General features: G+C 29.9%; 1 protein-coding gene across 1 annotated transcript in view; it reads left to right on the top strand.

The window, feature by feature from the left end:
* LOC135125975 (lachesin-like) overlaps positions 1 to 26,211 on the top strand; it is a 261,363-nt gene that overhangs the window by 153,472 nt on the left and 81,680 nt on the right. The window contains exon 3 of the mRNA XM_064051762.1: positions 25,160 to 25,370. Coding sequence (XP_063907832.1) covers positions 25,160 to 25,370 — 211 coding nt within the window. The remainder of the gene's footprint in view (positions 1 to 25,159; positions 25,371 to 26,211) is intronic.

The following is a 26,211-nucleotide window of genomic DNA, read 5'->3' as shown; positions in this document are numbered from 1 at the left end:
ACACCAACTTAAAACAGCAAAAACTATCTACGATGCCATTTTTCGCCAAAGGCCTCTTTCCTCCGTAATTTAATCGGCTGCAAAGAAAACAGCCGCACTTTTTCCCTGAAAATATTATCATCGTCTTTCGCGATGTCATCCCTTGTCGGCGCCCACACAGCCACTCTAAAATTCTATTTTCTTATTCTTACAATAACCCAAGCACCAGACGTCCAATTATCATTACTTTATTATCCAAGGGAAGAGCGCGGATCCTGTTAATAAAATTTGAAACATAAATCAGTGGGAGCCTTCGCAAAATGGATTGTTGTGCACGGGCCGGGAAGCGTGTTGTGGCCAGTAATAAAATTATAAGTTGAAATTTTTTCTCAAAGGACAACCGAAACGGGGGTAAGTTTAATGGGGCTGTCTGAAATCGTTTCTAAACAATTAAATTCATTTCGAATTTTAATTGGTAATTTAACAGTTTGATGTATCACGAAATTGTTTTAATTGGATGAAATTTCGAACAAGTGAAAATGTTTAATTAGGTGGAGAGGGGAATTTTCGCTGCGGAATTAGACGTGTTGTTAATAATTAGATGAGATGATTGAATTAGGGTATGGAATGGAGAGGGTGGCGTGAGTGTGTTCGAATTAAATTGTCTGAGATGATTGGGTGGTGGTGGAGTCAAATGTAGCTGGAAGTTTTACTAGAAAAAAATTACAGGTTTCTGAAATTTTCAAAATCGAAAACTAGACATTTTTGCTTCCGTGTGTGTTTTCCCAACTTTAATGTAAAATAACCAATTTTTTTTATATACAATTTTTCGTTTTTCCTGTTCCTTCGTTTTTACAATTTGATATCACAATTTTTCATTTTTCCAATTTTTCATTTTTTTGTTTTTTCGATGTTTTTCGATTTTATAATTTTTCGTTTATTCAGTTCTTCAAAATTTCAATCTTTGATTTTTCAATTCCTGATTTATCTCATTTTCCGATTTCTTCAATCTTCATTATTTCGATTTTGCATATCTCGTTTTTTTTAAATTTTATGTTTCTCAATTTCTAATCTTTCGATTTTTCAACTTTTCGTTCCGTGAATTTTTTAAGTTTTCGATTTCCAATTTTTTGATGAGTTTTAAACTGTTGTTTATCCTTTACGTTTTTTCATTTTTGATTTTTCCATTTTACAGTCTTACATTTTTTTAATTTTTTGATTCGAAAAGCTGAAAAATGAAAAATTTTAAAATCAAAAAATTGCAAATCGAAGAGCTTAAGAAAAAATTAAAAACTAAAAATCGAGGAAATTAAAAATTGGAAAAAATCAATAAATCATAACATTGGAAAGAAGAGAAAACGAGTTGAATCGGAAAATTGGAAAATCAAAAAATTATAGATAGAATCCTCGAAATTTTAAAGTCGAAAAACTGTAACATTGAAAATAGATTGAAAAATTTTAATTGTTATTGAGAAATTGGAAATTAAAAATCGTTTCAAAATCCAGTAACTGAAAAATGAAAAAATTCAAAAATCGTAAAACTGAAAAAACGATTTTTTTTTTAAAGTATAATTACTATTAGATACATATTTATTTTAACAGAGAAATTAAAACGAAAACTAGAAAAATTGCAAACCAAAACTGAAAGAAACGACAAATTGAGAAAATCGAGAAATCTAAAATTGAAAAAACGAAAAATTGAAAAATCTCAAATTCGAAAAATCGAATTTCAATACCGAAAAATTTCACATTGAAAAAAGAAAAATTAGAAAATTAGAACACTGTAAACCCAAAAATTTAAAAAATTCATATTGGAAAAACGAAAAATGATAAAATCAGAGAAGAAAAAAAATTGAAACATTGAAAAATTAAAAATCGATAAAAAATAACTAATAGAAAAGTTAGAAAGAAGAAAAAACGAATGAATTGAAAAATTTTAACATTCAAAGAGTGAAAAATAAAAAATAATAGAATCTCTCTCTTTCTCTTTCTATAGTGCAGCGTTATATGCCGATGTTCAGACTCAGTTTAGACTGGTCTCGGTGACCTCGACACCGACACCGACATCGACACCAAGCTCGTAGCTGGAACTGGACATTCCTATTCCGGCGCGTATACGTGTTCTATATTACGACAAGAAAGGAGTTAAAACTCCAAAACACTGAAAAACTTAGCACTGGAAAGATTGAAGAAACAATAAATCTAAAAAAAAAACTATAGAATTGGAATACTGAAAAATCGAAAAATTGTTAAAGTAAAAAAAAAATAAAAAACCGAAACCAAACATTGCAAATCGGAACATTGAAGAAATGAAAAATTGGAAAATCTAGAAATTGAATAATTAAAATAAACATTGAAAACTATTAAAATTTTTAATGGAAAAATTGCCAAATCTAAAAACCGAAACATCCAAAAGTTAGAAAATCTGAAAACTAAAAAATTTAAAAATGAAAACTTGAGGAGATACATACCCTAAAATTGAATAACCAAACAAATATAAAACACTGAAAAACTTAAAATCGAATAATTGAAGAAACAAATATTTGAAGAAGGTGAAATTGGAGAAACAAAAAAATTATAAAATCGGTTCATTGAAAAATCGAAAAATTGTAAAAATAAAGAAAATAAAAAACCGAAAAAAACAGTTGCAAATCGAAAAATTTTAGAAATGAAAAATTGAAAAATCTATAATTTGAAGCATCCGAAAAAAAACAAAAATGAAAAATTCCAAATCGAAAACTTGCAGGAATGGAAAATTAAAGAAAATGAAAAAACAATAAAAAATGATAATATTGTAAAGGTAAAGAATATAAAGAACCGAAGCCGAAAATTGCAATTCGAAAAGTTGAATGAAAAACTGAAAAGCTAAAAATTGAGAAGCAGAGACATTTTAAATCCAAAAATTAGAAAATCCAAAATTTGTAAATATCACATTTAAAAAGAAAAATTATAAAATCAGAACATCGAAAAACAGAAAAATTTTTAAAATAAAGAGAATGGAGGACCGAAACGAAAAATTGGAAAACGAAAAATTGAAGAAATCAAAAATTGAAAAATCTAGAAATTGAATAATTAAAAATTGAAAACTGGTGAAATTGTTAATAAAAAAATTGCCAAATTGAAAAATTCAAAAGTTAGACAATCCGAAAAGTAAAAAATTCAAAATGAAACTCGAACTGATACACATTGTAAAATTGATTAAACAAATAAAAATAAAAAACTGAAAAATTGTAAATCGTAAAATTGAAGAAATAATAAATTTAAACAGTTGAAATTGAAAACACAAAAAATTATATTAAAATAAAAATTAAAAATTGTAAACTCCTGAAAATCCAAATCGAAAATTTACAAAACTTAATAACTGAAACATTCAAAAGTTGGAAAATTGGAAACTAAAAAATTTAATATTGAAAACTTGAGGAGATGCATATCGTAAAATTCAAGAAATAGACAAAATAAAAAATTGAAAAATTTCCAATAGAAAAATTGAAATAACGAAAAATTATAAAATTGTCAGAATAAAGCAAATGAAAAGTGAAATGAAAAATTGCATATCGTAAAATAGAAGAAAAAAAAATGAAAAATTGTAAAAATAAAAAAATAAAAAACAAAAATGAAAAATTCCAAATAGAAAACTTGCAGGAATGGAAAATTAAAGAAAATGAAAAAACAATAAAAAATGAAAATATTGAAAAGGTAAAGAATATAAAGAACCGAAGCCGAAAATTGCAATTCGAAAAGTTGAATGAAAAACTGAAAAAACTGAAAAGCTAAAAATTGAGAAGCAGAGACATTTTAAATCCAAAAATTAGAAAATCCAAAATTTGAAAATATCACGTTTAAAAAGAAAAATTATAAAATCAGAACATCGAAAAACAGAAAAATTTTTAAAATAAAGAGAATGGAGGACCGAAACGAAAAATTGGAAAACGAAAAATTGAAGAAATGAAAAATTGAAAAATCTAGAAAATGAATAATTAAAAATTGAAAACTGGTGAAATTGTTAATAAAAAAATTGCCAAATTGAAAAATTCAAAAGTTAGACAATCCGAAAAGTAAAAAATTCAAAATGAAACTCGAATGGATACACATTGTAAAATTGATTAAACAAATAAAAATAAAAACTGAAAAATTGTTAATCGTAAAATTGAAGAAATAATAAATTTAAACAGTTGATATTGAAAACACAAAAAATTATATTAAAACAAAAAATAAAAATTGTAAACTCCTGAAAATCCAAATCGAAAATTTACAAAACTTAATAACTGAAACATCCAAAAGTTGGAAAATTGGAAACTAAGAAATTTAAAATTGAAAATTTGAGGAGATGCGTATCGTAAAATTCAGGAAATAGACAAAGTAAAAAATTGAAAAATTTCCAATCGAAAAATAGAAAAAACGTAAAATTATAAAATTGTCAAAATAAAGCAAATGAAAAGTGAAACGAAAAATTGCATATCGTAAAATTGAAAAAAAAAAATGAAAAATTGTAAAATTTCTATTCGAAAAATTGAAAAAATTGAAATTGAAAAAACAAAATAAAATCAGAACATTGAAAATTCGAAAAATTGTAAAAGTAAAAAAATAAAAAACAAAAATGAAAAATTCCAAATTGAAAACTTGCAGGAATGGAAAATTAAAGAAAATGAAAAAACAATAAAAAATGAAAATATTGTAAAGGTAAAGAATATAAAGAACCGAAGCCAAAAATTGCAATTCGAAAAGTTGAATGAAAAACTGAAAAAACTGAAAAGCTAAAAATTGAGAAGCAGAGACATTTTAAATCCAAAAATTAGAAAATCCAAAATTTGAAAATATCACGTTTAAAAAGAAAAATTATAAAATCAGAACATCGAAAAACTGAAAAATTTTTAAAATAAAGAGAATGGAGGACCGAAACGAAAAATTGGAAAACGAAAAATTGAAGAAATGAAAAATTGAAAAATCTAGAAAATGAATAATTAAAAATTGAAAACTGGTGAAATTGTTAATAAAAAAATTGCCAAATTGAAAAATTCAAAAGTGAGACAATCCGAAAAGTAAAAAATTCAAAATGAAACTCGAAGGGATACACATTGTAAAATTGATTAAACAAATAAAAATAAAAACTGAAAAATTGTAAATCGTAAAATTGAAGAAATAATAAATTTAAACAGTTGAAATTGGAAACACAAAAAATTATATTAAAACAAAAATTAAAAATTGTAAACTCCTGAAAATCCAAATCGAAAATTTACAAAACTTAATAACCGAAACATCCAAAAGTTGGAAAATTGGAAACTAAGAAATTTAAAATTGAAAAAAGATTGAGGAGATGCGTATCGTAAAATTCAGGAAATAGACAAAATAAAAAATTGAAAAATTTCCAATCGAAAAATAGAAAAAAAGTAAAATTATAAAATTGTCAAAATAAAGCAAATGAAAAGTGAAACGAAAAATTGCATATCGTAAAATTGAAAAAAAAAAAAAATGAAAAATTGTAAAATTTCCATTCGAAAAATTAAAACATTTGAAATTGAAAAAACAAAATAAAATCAGAACTTTGAAAATTCGAAAAATTGTAAAAATAAAAAAATAAAAAACAAAAATGAAAAGTTCCAAATCGAAAACTTGCAGGAACGAAAAATTAAAGAATCTGAAAATCAGAAAATTAAAAATTGGAAACTCGAAAAATTTTAAATTAAAAATTGAAGAAACAACGAAATGAAGAATTGAAAAATTGAAAATCGAAAAACTGAAGAAACAAAAAATTGAAAAAATTAAGAAATGAAAAAACAATAAATAATGGAAATGTTGTAAAGGTAAAGAATATAAAGAACCGAAGCCGAAGATTGCATTTCGAAAATTTGAATGAAAAACTGAAAAAACTGAAAAGCTAAAAATTGAGAAGCAGAGAAATTTTGAATCCAAAAATCATAAAATGAGAACATCGAAAAACAGAAAAATTTTTAAAATAAAGAGAATGGAGGACCGAAACGAAAAATTGAAAGTCGAAAAATTGAAGAAATGAAAAATTGAAAAATCTAGAAAATGAATAATTAAAAATTGAAAACTAGTGAAATTGTTAATAAAAACATTGTTAATTGAAAAATTGAAAAATTCAAAAGTTAGAAAATCCGAAAAGTGAAAAATTCAAAACGAAACTCGAAGGGATACACATTGTAAAATTGATTAAACAAATAAAAATAAAAAACTGAAAAACTGTAAATTATCGAAAAAACGAAGAAAAGAGTATTTGAAAAAGTTGAAATTCGAAAAACAAAAAAATGATAAAATCGACTAATTGAAAAATCGAAAAATTCTAAAAATTGAAAAAAATTCGTGAAATAGCAAGTTGAACAATTGCAAAATGTAAAAACTGAAACATCCAAAGGTTGAAAAATCGGAAAAATGAAGAAACAATGAATCGAAGCAATTGAAATTGAAAAAACAAAAAATTATAAAATCGGAATACTGAAAAATCGCAAAATTGTTAAAAAAAAAGATTAAATAAAAAACCGAAACCAAAAATTGCAAATCAAAACATTGAAGAAATGAAAAATTGAAAAATCTAGAAATTGGATAATGAAAAATTGCCAAATCTAAAAATTAAAACAAACATTCAAAAGTTAGAGAATCGGAAACTAAAAAATTTAAAAATGAAAACTCGAAGATATACATATCGTAAAATTGAATAAACAAATAAAAATAAAAAATGGAAAAACTGTAAATCAAAAAATTGAAGAAACAAGTTTTTGAAAAAGTTGGATTTGGAAAAATAAAAAAATTATAAAATCGGATCAGTGAAAAATCGAAAAATTGCAGAAACAAGGAAAATAAAAAGCCGAAACGAAAAGTTGCTAATCGAGAAACAAATGACGAAAAATTGATAAATCAGAAAGCTCTTGAAACTGAAAATCGAAATATAGCAAAATCAAAACACGGAAACATCTAAAAGTTGCAATATCGGAAAAATAAAACATTTAAAAATGAAAACTCGACGAGATGAAGAAACGAAAAATTGAAGAAATTCAAATTGAGAAAACGAGGGAATTTTGAAATTGCAATTCAAAAAATTCAAGAAATAAAGAAAAAAATACCGAAACGAAAAAATGCAAATCGCAAAATTTGGAAAATTGAAAAATTGAAGAATTTAAAAATAAAACTATTCGAAAAATTATATCATAAAGAAGATTTCTAAGAACTTGATGACTGATATATAACTTTCAACGATAATAATAATATTTTAATAAGTTAAGTTGAAAATTCCAAAATCCTCAACAACAGCAAGTTCTAAATAATTAAATATTCCGAAAATTAATTTCCAGTGGCGTGCCCTGCCGCACCTTCCGCTTTCAGCAAAAACCGAAACTATATAATCTAAAGGTGTCGTGACCAGCACTTGTAACACGACCTAATAATTATGTAAATGTTATTACCCCGTCCCTTTTCTTTTCTGCAATTACACATCCCTGCCCCATCGCCCGGCTCCCTTAAACCGCCGATCTATCCCCTCGCACGTGCACAGCAAACCGTATTTTAATAAACAAGCCGACTTAATTTCATGAGGTAATTAGTCTCTCTCTGGCTCAGAGCGACCGCCGAGCTCATCTATAATCCACAACCCGTGCTTACCCTCGAAATCAGGGGTAAAATTCAGCCGTCGAACTCTTCGATTTGTAGATTAGAGGTTTCCAGGTAGGCCCGGCCTATCCCGATGGTAATGAAGCCATGATGAAAAATCGCAAAAAACAGCGTCGAGTTGACGTCGACCATGAATAAGTAAAATGCCCCGGAACTGTTTGGGCATGTTAATGGCGCCGGCTCTTCCCTTAGGTCTTGTACTTTGTTATACCTTCAGCCCTATACAGAGTAATGTATCAAATATGAAACGCACATGATGTCGCGACGGGATGGATGTGTTTTATAACTCACAGGGGCGACGCGCGATATTTCACGAGGGGTGGGAGAGGGGGGGTTGGTTTACTGGTTGCATAACTTATGCGGTTCAGCCGCGTTGATCAATTTTTTTAATTCTGTTTCTTTGACATGTGTAGCAAGCACACCGACAAAATAAACAACTCGTCGCATGGCGGCCCGAAGAGCGATAAAACTTGGAAAGTTGGGAACGCGGATAGGTTTAATGATTTTATTTTAGTTTCAATCAAATTTTATTAAAATCCTGGTGTTCAAATTTCGTTCCATATTTTGATGAAACTCGATAATGGAAGCAATTTTGCAGCGACATACGAAAATCCCAATAAATGCTCATTGCATTTCAATACATATTTTCATTAAACAATAAATATTCCTGTGTGCGCAGCTTGAAATCGATGCTGGCTACAAACACACAAACCATGTTTTTAATTTTCAATAATAATAATAATAATGTTCAGTTGAGTACCGTAAGCCAAGCTTAAAAATATAGCCAAAAGTTGAAGTTATGTGCAACACAACAAATCCCATTTCTTTGAAAAATTATAAACATTTTTTGCGATTTTTCTTTTCTGATAACCTTTATAAAATTAAAATCAGTGGCGTAAATAACACTTTCGCAGCTTTTTTGTTCTCTGAGATTCTTAAATTTTTTTAAAATTGAAACACCAAAGATCAAATTCTTTCAAGAATAAAATACTTGAAGACCCCGGGATTTTTCAAAATTTTTCAAAACTATTGAAAACACCAGAGGCTTTCGAGATTCTTAAATTCTTAGAAAAATAAAATATCAGGGATCCCGAGATTCTTGGAAATAAATGAGTTGATGTCCCTGAGAATCTTTATTTTTTTTTAATTGAAACATCGAAGATTCCCCGGGATTCTTTAAATTCTAACAAAAATAAAACACTTGGAACCCCTGAGATTCTTCAATTCTTTCAAATATAAAACAACAAGGGGCTCCGAGATACTTAAATTTAAAAAAAAATAAAACACCAGGAAATCCGAGATTCTTGTAGTTGTTTCTGAAAATAAAACATTAATCTTCTCTGAGATTCTTAAATCCTTTTAAAATTGAAGCACCAAAGATCCCTCGAGAATCTTCCAAATTCTTTCACTTGAGCATCCCGGGATTTTTAAAAATTTTTAAAAAATATTTAAAACACCAGAGGCTTTCGAAATTCTTAAATTCTTAGAAAAATAAAACACCAAGAGTCCCGAGATTCTTGGAATTTTCTTCAAAAATAAATGAGGCGATCTCCCTGAGAATCTTACTTTTTTTTTGAAACACTAAAGATTTATTAAATACTAACAAAAATAAAACACTTGAAACCCCTGAGCTCTTTAAATTTTTTCAAACATAAAACAACAAGGGGCTCTGAGATTCTTAAATTAAAAAAAAAACACCAGGAGACCCGAGGTTCTTTACAATGTTTTAAAAAATAAAAAAACACTTAGGTTCTTCCACAAGTTTTAAATTATTTTAAAATTGAAACATTGAAGATCCCCAGAGATTCTTCCAAATCCTTGAAGAAGAACATCTGGAGCACCCGAGTTTCTTTCAAATTCTTTAAAAACTAAAACACCAAGGGCCTCCAGATTCTTACATTTTTTAAAAAGTAAAATCAAAGTTCATTTTTTCAAAAATAAAACAACGAGGGGCTCTGAGATTCTTAACTGTTTAAATTATAAAACACCAGAAAATCTGTTTTAGAAAATAAAACATTTTTTTTTTGAGTTTTTTTAAATTCTTTTAAAATGGAAACACAAAAGATCCTTGGAGATTGCTTCAATTTAAAAAAAAAATGGAGCCCCGAGATTGTTTAAAATGCTTTTAAATATAAAACAAGAAAATTTCCTGAAATATATATATTTTTTTTAAATTGAAACATCAAATATCTTCCTAGATTCTTCCAAATTCTTAAAAAGAACACTTGAAGCCCATGAGATTCTTCCAAACTATTTTAAAAATAAATACTAGAGGCCCCCGAGATTCTTAAATTTATTAAAAAATAAAACGCTAGAAGTCTCAAGATTCTTGAAATTGTTTTCAATAATAAAGTCTGTGATTCTTAAATTCTTTTAAAATTAAAATATAAAAGATTCCCCGAGATTCTTTAAACTTTTTCAAAAATAAAAGACCAGGAGAACTGAGATACTTTAAGATGTTTTAGAAAATAAAATACTAAGGTTTCTCGACCTAGAGTCCCCGAGTGTTTTTCAAATTCTTTCAAAAATGAAACACCAAGGGTTCTCCAGATTCTTAAAATCTTACAAAAAAGTAAAAGGCTAAAAATGGTAAGTAAAATAAAAAATGGGGCACTTGAAATTGTTCAATTCTTTCAAAACTAAAACCAAAAGGATCTCCGAGGTTCTGAATTCTTTAAAAATTAAAACACTAGGAGATCCGAGATTCTTTACTGTTTTAGTTAATAAAACACTAATGTTGTTATAGATTCTTAAATCTTTTTAAAATTGAAACACAAAAGATCCTTCCAGATTCTTTCAAGTTCTTTCAAAAACAAAACACCTGAAGTTCCCGAGATTCTTTTAGATTCTTTCAAAAATGAAACCCTAAGGCGGCAAGATTCTTACATTATTTCCAAAATAAAACACCAGCGGCCTCTGAGATGCTTTCAAAGATAAAATACCAGGAGGTCTGAGATTCTTAAATTCTTAGAAAAATAGAACACCAGGAGTCCTGTGATTTTAGAATTTTTCTTGCAGTAATAAAACAGCTGGGGTTCCAGATATTCTTAATTTTTTTTTATTGAAACATCAAAGATTCCCCGAGATTTTTTAAATTTTAACAAAAATAAAATACTTGGAACTCCTGAGACTTTTCAGTTCTTTCAAACATAAAACAACAAGAGGCTCCGACATTTTTAAAATAAAAAAAAATAAATAAATAAAATACCAGGAGACCCGAAGTTCTTTAAGATGTTTTCAAAAATAAAACACTTGGGTTCCCCGATATGTTTAAATTATTTTTAAATTGAAACGTGGAAGATCCCACGAAATTCTCGCAAATGCTTTAAGAAAAACACTTGGAGCATCCGACTTTCTGTCAAATTCCTTAAAAAATAAAACACCAGGGGGCTCCCGGAATTTCAAATTCTTTAAAAAGTAAACATGAAAGTTCTCCCGAGATTCTTAATTTCTTTCATAAATAAAACACTTAGGGTTCCTGAGATTCTTAATTTTTTTTAATGATAAAACATCTTACATTCTTTAAAAAATAAAACATTAAGAGGTCCGAGATTCTTAAAGCTGTTTCAGAAAATAAAACACTAATCTTCTCTGAGAATCTTAAATCCTTTTCAAATTGAAATATAAAGATCCTCCGAAATTCCCTCAAAAAAAAACCTGAAGCTCCGAGAATCTTTCAAATTCTTTAGAAAATTAAACCCTAAGGAAACCTGAGATTCTTAAATTTTTTCAAAATAAAACACCAGGAGGCTCGAAATTCTTTAAGATGCCTTCAAAAATAAAACGCCAGAATTCCCTGACATGCTTAAATTCTTTTAAAGCTGAAATACCAAATATCCTTCTAGATTTTTCCAAATTCTTAAAAAAAAAACTCTTTCAAACTCTAAAAATAAAACACCACGAGAATTAAGATACTTTAAGATATTTATAAGAAAATAACTAGTTTTCCTCGACCTGTGTTTTTATCAAATTCCTTAAAAAATAAAACACCAAGGCTCCCTGAGATTCTTAAATTCTTAAAAAAAAGTAAAATACTAGTAGACGTCGATATTTTTAAATTCTTTTAAAATGGAAACATTAAAAGTTCCTAGAGATTCCTTAAATTCTTCTAAAAATAAAACACGGCGCTCTTGAGATTGTTCAATTCTTTTAAAGATAAAACAACAAGGACTCCGAGATTATAAACTTTTAAAACAATAAAAACACCAGTAGATCCTAAAGTGATTAAGTTGTTTTTGATAACAAAGCATTAATGTTCCCTGAGATTCTTAAATCTTTTTAAAATTGAAACACAAAATTTTCACAGATTTTTTAAAACTTTTCCAAAAAAAACCTAGAGTCCTGAGATTCTTTCAAATTATTTCGAAAATTAAACCCTAAGGAGGCCTGAGATGCTTACTTTCCCTTGCCCCTGAGATTCTTAAATTCTTTCAAAAATAAAACACTACGAAACCCGAGATTCTTTAAGATGGTTTCAAAAATTGAACACATAATTCTCTGACGCGCTTAAATTCTGTTAAAATTGAAACACCAAATATCCTCCTAGATTCTCCCAAATTCTTAAAAAAAAACACTTGGAGCCCATGAGCTTCTTCCAAATTCTTTCAAAAATATGCATTAGGTAGGCTCGAGACTTTTAAATTTATTCAAAAGAAAACACCAAAAGTCCCGAGATTCTTGAAAATATTTTCAACAACAAAACAGTCAGGGGCCCCTGTGATACTTAAATTTTTTTTAAAATTGGAACATTTAAGATTACCTGAGATTCGCGAAACTCTTTAAAAAAACAAACAAGGGGATTCGAAATTCTTAACATAAAAAAAAATAAAACACCAGGAGAACTGAGGTACTTTAAGATGTTTTCGAAAACAACTAGAGTTCTTCGACCTGGAGTTCCCGAGTTTTTTTCAAATTTCTTAAAAAATAAAATACCAAGGGTCCCTGAGATTCTTAAATTCTTTAAAAAAGTAAAATACTAACAGACCCTAAGATTTTTAAATTCTTTTAAAATTGAAACATTGAAGGTCCCCAGAAATTAATTACATGTTTTAAAAAATGAAACAGTGGAACTCCTGAGATTGTTTGAACCTTTTAAAGATAAAACAAGAAGGAGCTCCGAGATTCTAAAGTCTTTAAAAAATGAAACACCAGGAGATCCGAAATTCTCTAAGCTGTTTTAGATAATAAAGCAATAATTTGCTATGAGATTCTTAAATCTTTTTAGAATTGAAACACAAAAGATTCACAGATTTTTTAAAACTTTTCCAAAAAAAACCTCGAGTCTCGAGATTCTTTCAAATTATTTCGAAAATTAAACCCTAAGGAGGCCTGAGATGCTTACTTTCTTTAAAAAATAAAACACTAACTGCCCCTGAGATTATTAAATTCTTTCAAAAATAAAACACTACGAAACCAGAGATTCTTTAAGATGGTTTCAAAAATTGAACACAGAATTCCCTGACACGCTTAAATTCTGTTAAAATTGAAACACCAAATATCCTCCTAGATTCTCCCAAATTCTTAAAAAAAAACACTTGGAGCCCATGAGGTTCTTCCAAATTCTTTCAAAAATATGCATTAGGGAGGCTCGAGATTTTTAAATTTAATCAAAAATAAAACACCAAAAGTTCCGAGATTCTTGAAAATATTTTCAACTACAAAACAGTCGGGGTCCCTGTGATTCTTAAATTCTTTAAAAAAAGTAAAATACTAAGATACCCTGAGATTTTTAAATTCTTTTAAAATTGAAAGTTTAAAGAGCCCCAGAGATTAATTAAATTCTTTTAAAAATAAAACAACAGGAGATCCGAAATTCTTTGAGTTATTTTAGATAAAAAAGTACTCATTTTCTCTGAGATTCTTAAATCTTTTTAAAATTGAAACACAAAATATTCACAGATTTTCTAGAACTTTCCCAAAAACAAACCTAGAATCCCGAGATACTTTGAAATTATTTATTTTAAATAAAACATTAGAAACCGTTAAATTCTTCCAAAAATAAATTTTCACTTTTTTCAAAGATAAAATACTAGGGTCTCCCGCAATTTTTCATTCAAAAATTAATCACCAGGAGCTCCTGAAATTCTTTAAAATGTTTTTTGGAAATGAACATTAGGGTTCGCTGAGATTCCTTAATTTTTTTAGAAATGACCAGAGACTCCCGAGATCCTTAAACTGTTTCAAAAATTATCCTTCAGGAGATTCCCAGACTATTTCAATTTTTTTTTAAGGTAAAAGGGTTAAAATTCAAATTCTTTTAAAAAGAAAACACCAAGGGCTCTTGAGCTGCCTTAAAATTTTTCTAAAAATAAAACAATTCTTCCAAAACTAAAACACCAAGTGTCCCAAGATTCTTTAATTTTTTTTCAAAAATGAAACAGGAGTCCTGAGATTCTTAAATTCTTTTAAAATTGAAAAATCAAAAGTTCCCGAGATTTTTCAAATTCTTTCTTGTTAATAAACTGGTGGACTTTGACCTTTACAATAATAATCAAAATTTGAAAAACAAGATAGACATTGGAACTATTTTTGACTTGTTCTGATCTGACCTGACCTGACTTGACCTGATTTAGTGTGAAAAAATTGAAAATATTTTAGTGTCAGCTCTAGAAAACAACATGAAACCCGGATTAGGACACGAAACGCTATCATTCTTTCTAGGAGCAGTTGCACGTTTAGCCAAATCACGAATCCTCTTCTTATTCCCCCAGTGAGTTTACATGCAGTTCGTTACCCAATTTTGCGCTGCATCCAGCACTCCCACCCCCGTCCCGTTCACCCCAACACACAAACCCACGTAAGCCCGCCGCGGCCATAATTTATTTCCACCTCTCCGAATCGGCAAAGACACCCGTCGAAAACCCACCCCAAATTAATTCAATAAATTTCCCATGTGCGTCGAATTACATTAATTCACAATTTAGTTCCCGGCTTAACATTCTGCCACTAGGTGACAAACCCCCGTTGCCGGTCTATTGATTCATCTGTCTGGCACACAGCCCCACTAATTAGTCCACCGGTTCGACCGAAAAATCTCCGATTACTGATTACACCCTGCGGAGGCCCCTAATGAACCCGCACCATTGAATTAATATCAAATTCTCCACGTAAAAGACATTTTTTCTCATCTTTTCGCGCCTAATTCGGCCGGCTTTCAATTAATTATGGCGGCTTTGGCTCGTTTGTGATGTAAATCAACCGAGACCGTTATTGAGTCAACACCGATCTCAGCCGTATGTTTGTTGATTCAATTTTTGGTATTTTTCGAGTGATTTATTGGCGTGTTTATGCTAAATTATTTTCGCTTCCATTAGGCGTAACTGCGTGTGTGGAAGTCGAATAAGAGTCGATTAATCGACTAGATAACCTCGAGATGGGTGCTTTTTCTGCCACCGGAATTCCCTGTTCTTGGGTCGTCGTATAATTAATGGCGGAAAAATCGCTGCTGGGGTGATCGATATGTTTTTCGGAAGGGGATGCCAGGAGGGCTATCAATTTTTCTATTAGGACGGTGGTGGGAAATCGCTTGCTTTAGTGCGCTTATTATTCGCATTTTTCCGGTTGGAAAATCACCCGGACACATAATTTCATTGACAAATACAACTCGAGTATCACACCTCGAGCTAAGTTTCTGCATCTTGTACTGTTTAAAATTACAGAACCCTTGGCGCTCGAGTAAGCAAATCAATTTTGATTCCAGCGTCGTCTAGAAGCATCCTTACCACTTGTCAACATCCGATTGCCGGAAATTGTTCAATTTAAAACAAGAATTTCAGAATTTCATTCGAAATACGTGATTCGATTACAACATTTAATCGCAATTTCAGCAGCCATTACATGCAATAAATCGCATAATATAGAATGGATTACATGATTTGAAATTAATAATGAGAGCCGATTACTTTTCAACATGGCACGTAACCGACATTGGCTTCACCAATTTCCAGTCCGCCTATGTCAATTATTAATAAATTTATGGCCGTTCGCTATGAATAAAACAGCGAACGCATCAAGACAAGAGTCGGTATTGATCTTTTTAGTACCACCGAGCTGCCAAATCAATACACAAAAGAACATCAAACGTAGGAGAAGCCTGAAGAAAGAGAATGATTGGAAACCGTTGTCACCTAATGGATTCCTGCTCACTTTAAGGAAACTTTAAATAAAAATGATGCCCCTGAAAGCCTGCCCTGACATGTCGTGTTTCATAAACTTCAACTCGTCCCCTTGTAAGTTTTGTTAAATTTATTTGGGTTTCGACGTGGAGGTAAATGCGAGCGATGGGAGATAACGGGGATAATTGGATTTATTAAAATTGGAACAGTGATATGTTTATAATTACAAATAAATAACAAGCAGGAACGTGTTCAATTATAACGGATAATTATTATTTTATGTGTTAATAAATGAGTGATTTGTGTTTGTACAACGTCGAATTGAGCAGTGATTTATTTTTAAGTTGGTATTTGCTAGTGACGCTAGCTTCGCTCGCTGAAAAATATACCAATGCTTAAGATACTCTAAAGTCATGATCTTTGTCAGAAAAAAGAAAAAACGATTGCCTCTAGACAAACCGCAAACCGAAAGGCAGATTGGGTTTTTCTAAAAAGCAAATTTTGGTAGGTTCATAGATTCTGAAGAAATTAGGAAAACAGGAAGATGAAACTGTCAAAATCTAAGATCAAAATTGAAAGGAAACTCCGGAGCTCCTGGAGTTTTATTTTTGAAAGAAATTTAGGAGTTCGGAGCCCCTCGGTGTTCTATCGTTGAAAGAATTTAAGATCTCAAGGGCCCTTAAAGTTTTGTTTTTGAACAACTTTAATAAAATGTCGGACGCTTAGTCAGGTCAAAAAATTCCAGAGCCCCTGATGTTTTATTTTTGATTTTTTTTTCATAGAATGTCAGAGCTTCCTGCTGTACTACTTTGGAAAGAATTTGAAGAATTTTGAAGTTTTTGATGTTTCAATTTTAAAGTTATTTGAGAATCGTAACCGGTCCTAATGATTTATTTTTGAGCAAATTTTAAACACCTTTGGTATTTTAATTTTAAAGGAATTTAAGAATTTCACTACACTCTAATGTTCTATTTTTGAAAAAAAAAAAAAAATAAAAAAATTAAAGGATGTTCTGTGTTTTAATTGGTGTTTTACTTTCAAAAAATTTCAAGAGTTTGCGGCCACTTGTTACTTTATCTTTGAAAATATTAGAGAATCTGGGTGGACCTTAACTGTCTCAATATTAAAATAATTTAAGAATCTCAGGGTCCACTAGTGTTTTATTTTTTAAGGAATTTAAAACATTTCGGGGATCGTTGGTCTTTCAATTTAAAAAAAAAATTAAGTATCTGATGTTTTATTTTTGAGAAAAAAAAGAATCTCGCGGATCACGTCTTTTATTTTTAAAAATTTAACAATCTCAAGGGCTCTGATATTTTTATTTTAGATTTTTTTTAAGGAATGTGAGTGATCGCAGGCGCATTATCTTATTTTTTTACAAATTTTAAAAAGTGCGCCCCTAGGTCTCTTATTTCTGAAAGAATTTAAGAATCCCAAGGGTCCCCAGTGTTTTACAATTGAAAATATTTTGACGAGTCTCGGGCTTCCTAGTGTTTTATTTTTTAAAAATTTAAAATTCTCGGGGAGGCTGGTGTTTTATTTTTAAAGAATTTGCAAGAATCCCGGAGGTTTCAGGTGTATTAGAGAACCCCAGTGTTTTACTTTCGAAGACAAGTTAAAGAATCTCGGGTATCATGTGGTGTTCTGTTTTTGAAAGAATTTGGGAATCTCAGAGCCTAAAGTGTTTTATTATTGAAAAAAACTTAAAGAATCTCATACTTCTTGATGTTCTATTTTGAAAGAATTTAAGATTCTCAGGGATTATGCATGCTGCTATTTTAAAAGAATTTTTGTACAAATTTAACAAAATGTCAGTTCTTTGTTGGTCTTTTATTTCTTGAAGAATTTAAGAATCCCAGGGGTCCCCACTTTTAAAATAATTTAAAAATCTCAGGGTGTCCTAGTGTTTTATTTTTGAAGGAATTTAAAATATTTCGGGAGTCTTTGGTGTCCCAATTTTAAAAGAATTTAAGGATTTAGGACACTAGTGTTTTATTTTTGAAAAAAATATTAAAGTATCTTAGAGGTCCAGACTTTCATTTTTACAAATTTAATAATCCCAGGAACGCCGATATTTTATTTTAGGAATTTTTTGAAAGAATGTTCGTGTATTATATTATTTTTAACAAATTAAAAAAAATATATCGGTCTCTTACTCTCTTATTTCTAAAAAAAAAAATAAATAATCTCTGATCATTGTCGTTTTAATTTTAAAAGAATTTATGAATCTCAGGGGCCTCTAGTGTTTTACTACTGAAAGAATTTTGAAGAATTTCGAATCTCGTGGTGTTTCATTTTTAGAAATTTAAGAATCCTGGGGGCCCCCTGGTGTTTTATTTTCAAAGAATTTGAAAGAATCTCGGAAGCTCCAGATGTATTTTGTAGGAATTTGGAAGAATCAGGGGAGATCTTTGGTCTTTCAATTAAAAAAAAATTAAGGATCTAGGGAGCCGCTGATGTTTTATTAAAAAAAAAAAAAACAAATTAAAGAATCTCAGACTTGAGGAACCTGATATTGATATTTCAATTTAAAAGAATTTAGGCATCTCAAGGCCACAAGTCTTGTATTTTTGAAAAATGTTAAAAATGCTCAGAGGCCTAGTGTTTTATTTTGAAAAAATTTAAAAATGTCTAGAGCTTGGATTTTTATATTAATAGAAAGGAATATCAAAAGCCCCTGGCGTATTATTTTTGAAAGAATTTAAAGACTTTTGTGGGACCTTTGATGTTTCAATTTTAGAAGAATTTAAGAATCTTAGGGACCACTAGAGGATCTCAAATCTTTTGGTGTTTTAGTTTTACAAGAATGAAAAATATCTCGAAGAATCTTTGGTGTTTCAATTTTAAACGAATTTAAGAATCTCAGAGTCCTTTGTTTTATGTTTCCAAGAATTTGAGAATCTCAGAGGCCCGAAGTCTTTTATTATTCAAAAAAGAAGAATTTCATACCTGTTAATGTTTTATCATTGAAAAAATTTAAGAATTTCGGGGATTATCCATGCTGCAATTTTAAAATAATTTAAGAATCTCCGGGTACCCTAGTGTTTTATTTCTGAAAAAATATTAAAGAATCTCAGGGGTTCAGAGATTTTTGTTTTTTTAATTTAATAATCCCAAGAACCCTGAAATTTAACTTAAGAATTTTTTTTTAAAGAATGACTGATCACAGGTGTGTTTTATTATTTTTGAACAAATTTTAAAAAATATTGGTTCCTTTGACTATTATTTAAAAAAAAAAATAATCTCGGGGGACTCTTGTTGTTTTAATTTTAAAAGAATTTATGAATCTTGGGGGTCGCTAGTATTTTAGTCCTGAAAAAATTTTGAAGAATGTTGGGCCACCTGGTGTTTTAATTTTTAAAAATTTAAGAATATGGGGGGCTCTTAGTGTTTTATTTCTGAATAAATTTAAAATATTTCTGGGGTCTTTGCTGTTTCAATTTTAGAAGAATTTAAGGATCTAGACCGCGGGTAATGTTTTATTTTTGGAAAAATTATTAAAGAATCTCAGGGATCCAGAGTTTTATTTTTAAAAATTTAATAGAGGTGTATTATATTATTTTTAAACAAATTTAAAAAAAACATCGTTTTTTTGTCTATTATTTGTAAAAAAAAGTTAAAAAATCTCGGGGGAGACTTGTTGTTTTCATTTTAAAAGAATTTATGAATCTCAGGGGTCGCCAGTATTTTACTAGGTATTGAAAAATTTTGAAGGATCTCGGGCTACTTGGTGTTTTATTTTTAAAAATTTATAAATCTCGGAGGCCCCTGGTGTTTCCTTTTTAAAGAATTTGAAAGAATCCCAGAGGCTCCAGGTGTATTTTTTAGAAATTTGGAAGAATCTCGAGAGATCTTTGGTGCTTTAATTTTAACTGAATTTAAGCATGTTAGAGAACCCTAGTGTTTTACTTTCGAAAACATATTAAAGAATCTCGGGTCTCATGGTGTTCTGTTCTTGAAAGAGAATTTAAGAATCTCGTAGTCCTTCGTTTTGTATTTCAAAGAATCTAATAATTTTATTATTGAGAAAATTTGAAAGAATCTCAAATCTCTAAATGTTCTATCATTTAAAAATTTAAGAATCTCGGAGATTATCCTTGCTACAATTTTAAAATAATTTAAGGATCTCCGAGTCCCCTAGTGTTTTATTTCTGAAGGAATTTAAAATATTTCTGCGGTCGTTGGTGTTTCAATTTTAAAAGAAATGAAGGATCTAGGGCCCCGCTGGTGTTTTATTTTTGAAAAAAATATTAAAGAATCTCAGGGATCCAATCTTTTATTTTTAAGAATTTAATAATCCGAGGACCCCTGATATTTTATTTTAGATTTTTTTTAAAGAATGTCAGTGATCGCAAGTGTATTATATTATTTTTGTACAAATCTTGTTATATTATTTTTGTATAAATCTTAAAATCTTGGTCTCTTATTTCTGAAAGAATTCAAGAATCCCAGGCGTCCCCGGTGCTTTACTATTGAAAAAATTTTGAAGAATCTCGGGCCACCTGGTGTTTTATTTTTTAAAAATTTAAGAATCTCGGAGGTGGTTGATGTTTTATTTTAAAAAATTTTGAAAGAATCTCGAAGGATCCAGATGTATTTTTCCTGAATTTGGGAGAATCTCTGGAGATATTGGGTTTTTCAATTTTAAATGAATTTAATTAAGCATGCCGGAGAACCCTAGTGTTTCACTTTCGAAAACATATTATAGAATCTCGGGTCTCATGGTGTTCTGTTTTTGAAAGAATTTGATAATCTCAGGGCTCCAAAGTGTTTTATTATTGAAAAAATTTTAACGAATTTCAAACGTCTAAATATTCTATCATTGAAAAAATTTAAGAGTCTCCGAGATTTTTCATGCTGCAATTTTAAAATAATTTAAAAATCTTAGGATCCCCTACTGTTTTATTTTTGAAGAAATTTAAAATATTTCTGATGTCTCTGATGTTTCAATTTTAAAAGAATTTAAGAATCTAGGGCGTCTATAATGTTTTATTTAAAAAAAAATATATTAAAGAATCTCAGGCGTCCAGATATTTATTTTTAAAAATAATTATCCCAAGAGCCCCGATATTTTATTTTAGAAATTGTTTTAAAGAATGTCAATCATCAGAGGTGTATTATATTATTCTTGAACAAATTAAAAAAAAAATGTCGGTTCATTTGTCTATTATTTCTTAGAAAATTAAAAAAATCTGTAGTTTTAATTTTAAAAGAATTTATGAATTTCAGGCGTAGCGTCGCCAGTATTTTACTATTGAAAAAATTTTGAAGAATCTCGGGCCACCTGGTGTTTTATTTTTTAAAAATTTAAGAATCTCGGAGGCGCATGGTGTTTTATCTTAAAAAATTTTGGAAGAATCTCGAAGGACCCGGATGTATTTTTCAGGAATTTGGGAGAATCTCGGGAGATATTGGGTTTTTCAATTTTAAATGAATTTAATTAAGCATGCCCGAGAACCCTAGTGTTTCACTTTCGAAAACATATTATAGAATCTTGAGTTTCATGGTGTTCTGTTTTTAAAAAAATTTAAGAATTTCGGAGTACTTTGTTTTATATTTCAAAGAACTTGATAATCTCAGGACCCCGAAGTGTTTTATTATAGAAAAATTTTTAAAGAGTTTCAAACATCTAGATGTTCTATCATTGAAAAAATTTAAGAATCTCGAGGATTTTCCATGCTGTAATTTTAAAATAATTTAAGAATCTTAGGGTCCCCTAGTGTTTTTTTTCTGAAGAAATTTAAAATATTTCTGTGACCTTTGGTGTCTCAATTTTAAAAGAATTTGAGAATCTACGGCCCCTATAATGTTTTATTAAAAAAAAAAATTAAAGAATCTCAGGCGTCCAGATATTTATTTTTAAAAATAATTATCCCAAGAGCCATGATATTTTATTTTAGAAATTTTTTTAAAGAATGTTAATGATCAGAGCTGTATTATATTATTTTTGAACTAATTAAAAAAAATGTCGGTTCCTTTGTCTATTATTTCCTAGAAAATAAAAAAAAACCTGTAGTTTTAATTTTAAAAGAATTTATGAATCTCAGGCGTCGCGTCGCCAGTATTTTACTATTGAAAAAATTTTGAAGAATCTCGGGCCACCTGGTGTTTTATTTTTTAAAAATTTAAGAATCTCGGAGGCGCCTGGTGTTTTATTTTAAAAAATTTTGAAAGAATCTCAAAGGACCCAGATGTATTTTTCAGGAATTTGGGAGAATCTCTGGAGATATTGGGTTTTTTAATTTTAAATGAATTTAATTAAGCATGTCCGAGAACCCTAGTGTTTCACTTTCGAGAACATATTATAGAATCTCGGGTCTCATGGTGTTCTGTTTTTGAAAGAATTTGATAATCTCAGGGCTCCAAAGTGTTTTATTATTGAAAAAAATTTAACGAATTTCAAACGTCTAAATATTCTATCATTGAAAAAATTTAAGAGTCTCCGAGATTTTTCATGCTGCAATTTTAAAATAATTTAAAAATCTTAGGGTCCCCTACTGTTTTATTTTTGAAGAAATTTAAAATATTTCTGATGTCTTTGATGTTTCAATTTTAAAAGAATTTAAGAATCTAGGGCGTCTATAATGTTTTATTTAAAAAAAAATATATTAAAGAATCTCAGGCGTCCAGATATTTATTTTTAAAAATAATTATCCCAAGAGCCCCGATATTTTATTTTAGAAATTTTTTTAGAGAATGTCAATCATCAGAGGTGTATTATATTATTCTTGAACAAATTTAAAAAAAAATGTCGATTCTTTTGTCTATTATTTCTTAGAAAATTAAAAAAATCTGTAGTTTTAATTTTAAAAGAATTCACGAATCTCAGGCGTCGCGTCGCCATATTTTACTATTGAAAAAATTTTGAAGAATCTCGGGCCACCTGGTGTTTTATGTTTTAAAAATTTAAGAATCTCGGAGGCGCTTGGTGTTTTATTTTAAAAAATTTTGGAAGAATCTCGAAGGACCCAGATGTATTTTTCAGGAATTTGGGAGAATCTCGGGAGATATTGGGTTTTTCAATTTTAAATGAATTTAATTAAGCATGCCCGAGAACCCTAGTGTTTCACTTTCGAAAACATATTATAGAAACTCGAGTTTCATGGTGTTGTTTTTGAAAGAATTTAAGAATTTCGGAGTACTTTGTTTTATATTTCAAAGAACTTGATAATCTCAGGACTCTGAAGTGTTTTATTATTGAAAAATTTTTAAAGAATTTCAAACGTCTAAATATTCTATCATTGAAAAAATTTAAGAGTCTCGGAGATTTTTCATGCTGCAATTTTAAAATAATTTAACAATCTTAGGGGCCCCTACTGTTTTATTTTTGAAGGAATTTAAAATATTTCCAATGTCTTTGGTGTTTCAATTTTGAAAGAATTTAAGAATCTAGGGCGCCTACAGTGTTTTATTTAAAAAAAAATATATTAAAGAATCTCAGGCGTCCAGATATTTATTTTTAAAAATAATTATCCCAACAGCCCTGATATTTTATTTTAGACATTTTTTTGAAAAATGTCAATGATCAGAGGTGTATTATATTTTTTTGAACAAATTTAAAAAAAATGTCGGTTCCTTTGTCTATTATTTCTTAGAAAATTAAAAAAATCTGTAGTTTTAATTTTAAAAGAATTTATGAATCTCAGGCGTCGCGTCGCCAGTATTTTACTATTGTAAAAATTTTGAAGAATCTCGGGCCACTTGGTGTTTTGTTTTTGAAAAATTTAAGAATCTCGGGGGGGGGCTGGTGTTTTATTTTTTAAAATTTTGAAAGAATCTCGAAGGATCCAGATGTATTTTTTAGGAATTTGGAAGAATCTCGGGAGATATTGGGTTTTTCTATTTTAAATGAATTTAAGCATGCCAGGGAACCCTAGTGTTTCACGTATTAAAGAATCTCGGGTCTCATGGTGTTCTGTTTAAAAAAAAAATTAAGAATCTCGGAGTGCTTTGTTTTATATTTCAAAGAACTTGATAATCTCACGGCTCCGAAGTGTTTTATTACTGAAAAAATTTTTAAAAATTTCAAACCTCGAAATGTTCTATCATTGAAAAAATTTAAGAATCTCGAGGATTTTCCATGCTGCAATTTTAAAATAATTTAAGTATCTCAGAGGTCCCTAGTGTACTATTTGTATTTAGTGTATAAATTTTAAAAGAATTCAACATCTTCAGAGGCCCCGAGTGTTTGATTATCGAACAAATTTAAAAGAATCTTGGTCTATCTGGTGTTGGAAAGATTTTAAGGTTGCTCAGACCTCATGGTGTTTCATTTTTGGAAGAATTTAAAAAGCTGGGAGGTCCTTGTTTTTTATCGATGTGGTAATTTTGAAATTGGGCGTCCCATGTATTGTATTATTGAAGAAATTTAAAAAATCTTATTGGATCTTTGGTGTTTCAATTTAAAAAAAGATAATAGTCTCGGGGGCTTCAGTGTTTTAATTTTGAAAAAAAATTAAAGAATGTCAGCGGTTCTTAATGTATTATTTTCGATAGAATTTAAAGAAACTTAAGGAACCTTGGATTTTTCAATTTAAAAAAAAAATAGGCATCTCAAAAAGTCTCAGAGGCCTAGTGTTTTATAAAAAAAAAAACAATTGCAAGAGCTTGGATGTTTTATATTCATAAAAATAAGAATGTCGAAGATCCCTGGTGTGTTACTCTTCCCGTATAGGATCTCAGATCTCTTGATGTTTTATTTTTGAAAAAATGAAAAATATCTTGCGGAATCTTTGGTGTTTCAATTTAAAAAAAATTAAGAATCTCAGGAGACTCAAGTGTTTTACTAGCGAAAATACACTACTATTATTACTGTTACTGCCACAACGTAATGGAGTTTTAAACGATCCCAGTTTCGTAGAAAATTCTTTAACTCGCAAACTAAAGTACGGTAGTTTATGAAGACGCCTGTTGCTAACTGCGCCATTAAAATGCACTTTCTGCCATTGCCAAACTCGAGCGCAAAATTCACATGGCTAAATCAACAAATATCGCCTTCCCAGTCAAAATTATTCCAGACCAAGTACGGAATAAACATTCCAAGAAAGTAAATGTTTTCACCGTCTGTGCTTAGTCACTTATAAAAATTGCTTTTGTTTATACAGAACAGGTGAAACGTATGAATATGAACGCATGGTTCGTTTTGCGCCTTGGAAAAGTAGGTCCGCCATTTCTGTCGCGATCGTTATTTTTGTTTTAACAGACAGAGAGAAATTACACTTCTCTCAGTGTCAATTCCCCCAAAACCCCCACAAAACATCCCCGTTCGCCAAGTCCAACGACCCCACCCCTTCCACTCCCCCGCCCTATAATTACCCCGAACAAATACTCACAACACACATCAAACAGCACGGCCCCATTTCAGATGCAAATGAAAAATAAACACTCTTCGCGCAACCCAGACCCGTCTCCGACAACCAACAATACACCTCCTCTTGTTCCAGGTGTCCTGGATCCGCCACCGCGACCTGCACCTGCTCACCGTCGGCAGATCGACGTACACCTCCGACCAGCGGTTCACCAGCATCCACAATCCCATGACGGAGGATTGGACGCTTCAAGTGCGCTATCCGCAGCGTCGGGACAGCGGCGTCTACGAGTGTCAGGTCGGCACGACGCCCCCGATAGGATTCTCCATGTCACTGTCCGTCGTAGGTGAGTAGCTGTCGTCGGAGTCCTTATTGTCTCGCTAACTGGACGGTCTAATCTGGGCGGAAGTCCGACCCGGCCGGTGATGACCTCTGCGAGGAAATTTAATAAAGTTTCGAGAGCGGATGAATGGGGTAGTTTGCATGGTGCAGGGGGGTTATGTCTCGCACAAACATATAACTAGAGAGCGGATTTATAAGCACAAAAAAATTAAGAATAAGCGCTTACATAAGCACAACATTTTCAATAAAAAAGTTTTATTTTAAGCAAAAAAGCATTAAATAAGCATAACACTTTCAATAAAAAAGTTTTATTTTAAGCAAAAAAGCATTAAAAACATAATCATATTACAAATCAAAGAACACTTCTTAGAACTTCGGATAAAATATTATTACAATAATCCTAGACTTTATATTTTACACACGTATTTCAGTTTTCTTTAAAACAATTTATGATTGTAATATGTTCCATGTTGTCCACTGTAAAATTTTTTCGCCGATCATTTAAAATGTGTTTAAAACTGGAGAATGTGCGTTCAACATCCACACTCGTTGTTGGCGCAAATTTGAATTTTGCAACTAATGTTGAATCTAACTCCAAATTTTCCACCTTCTGGCCTTGTAAAACACGAGCAACGTCGGAAAGAACACCGAAACCTGCATTTTTATTTAACACTTCGTCAAGTTTTTGAGATACTCTAGTGCCAATATCACCCCTTACTGCGTTTGCTTGTTGTTTAAATTCTTTCACTAAGTTTATGGCATCTACCAACAACATGTTGGGTTTTTCTAACTTTTCTATTACCTCACATACGAATTGATAATTGCTTCTTAGAAAAACTAGATCT

Source organism: Zophobas morio, unplaced genomic scaffold, assembly GCF_036711695.1.
Source record: "Zophobas morio isolate AGI-343-1 ecotype UQ-CSIRO unplaced genomic scaffold, CSIRO_AGI_Zmor_V1 ptg000010l, whole genome shotgun sequence".
Classification (NCBI taxonomy): domain Eukaryota; kingdom Metazoa; phylum Arthropoda; class Insecta; order Coleoptera; family Tenebrionidae; genus Zophobas; species Zophobas morio.
The sequence above is the reverse complement of the archived record's forward strand: the minus strand, read 5'-3'. Positions and strand labels throughout refer to the sequence as shown.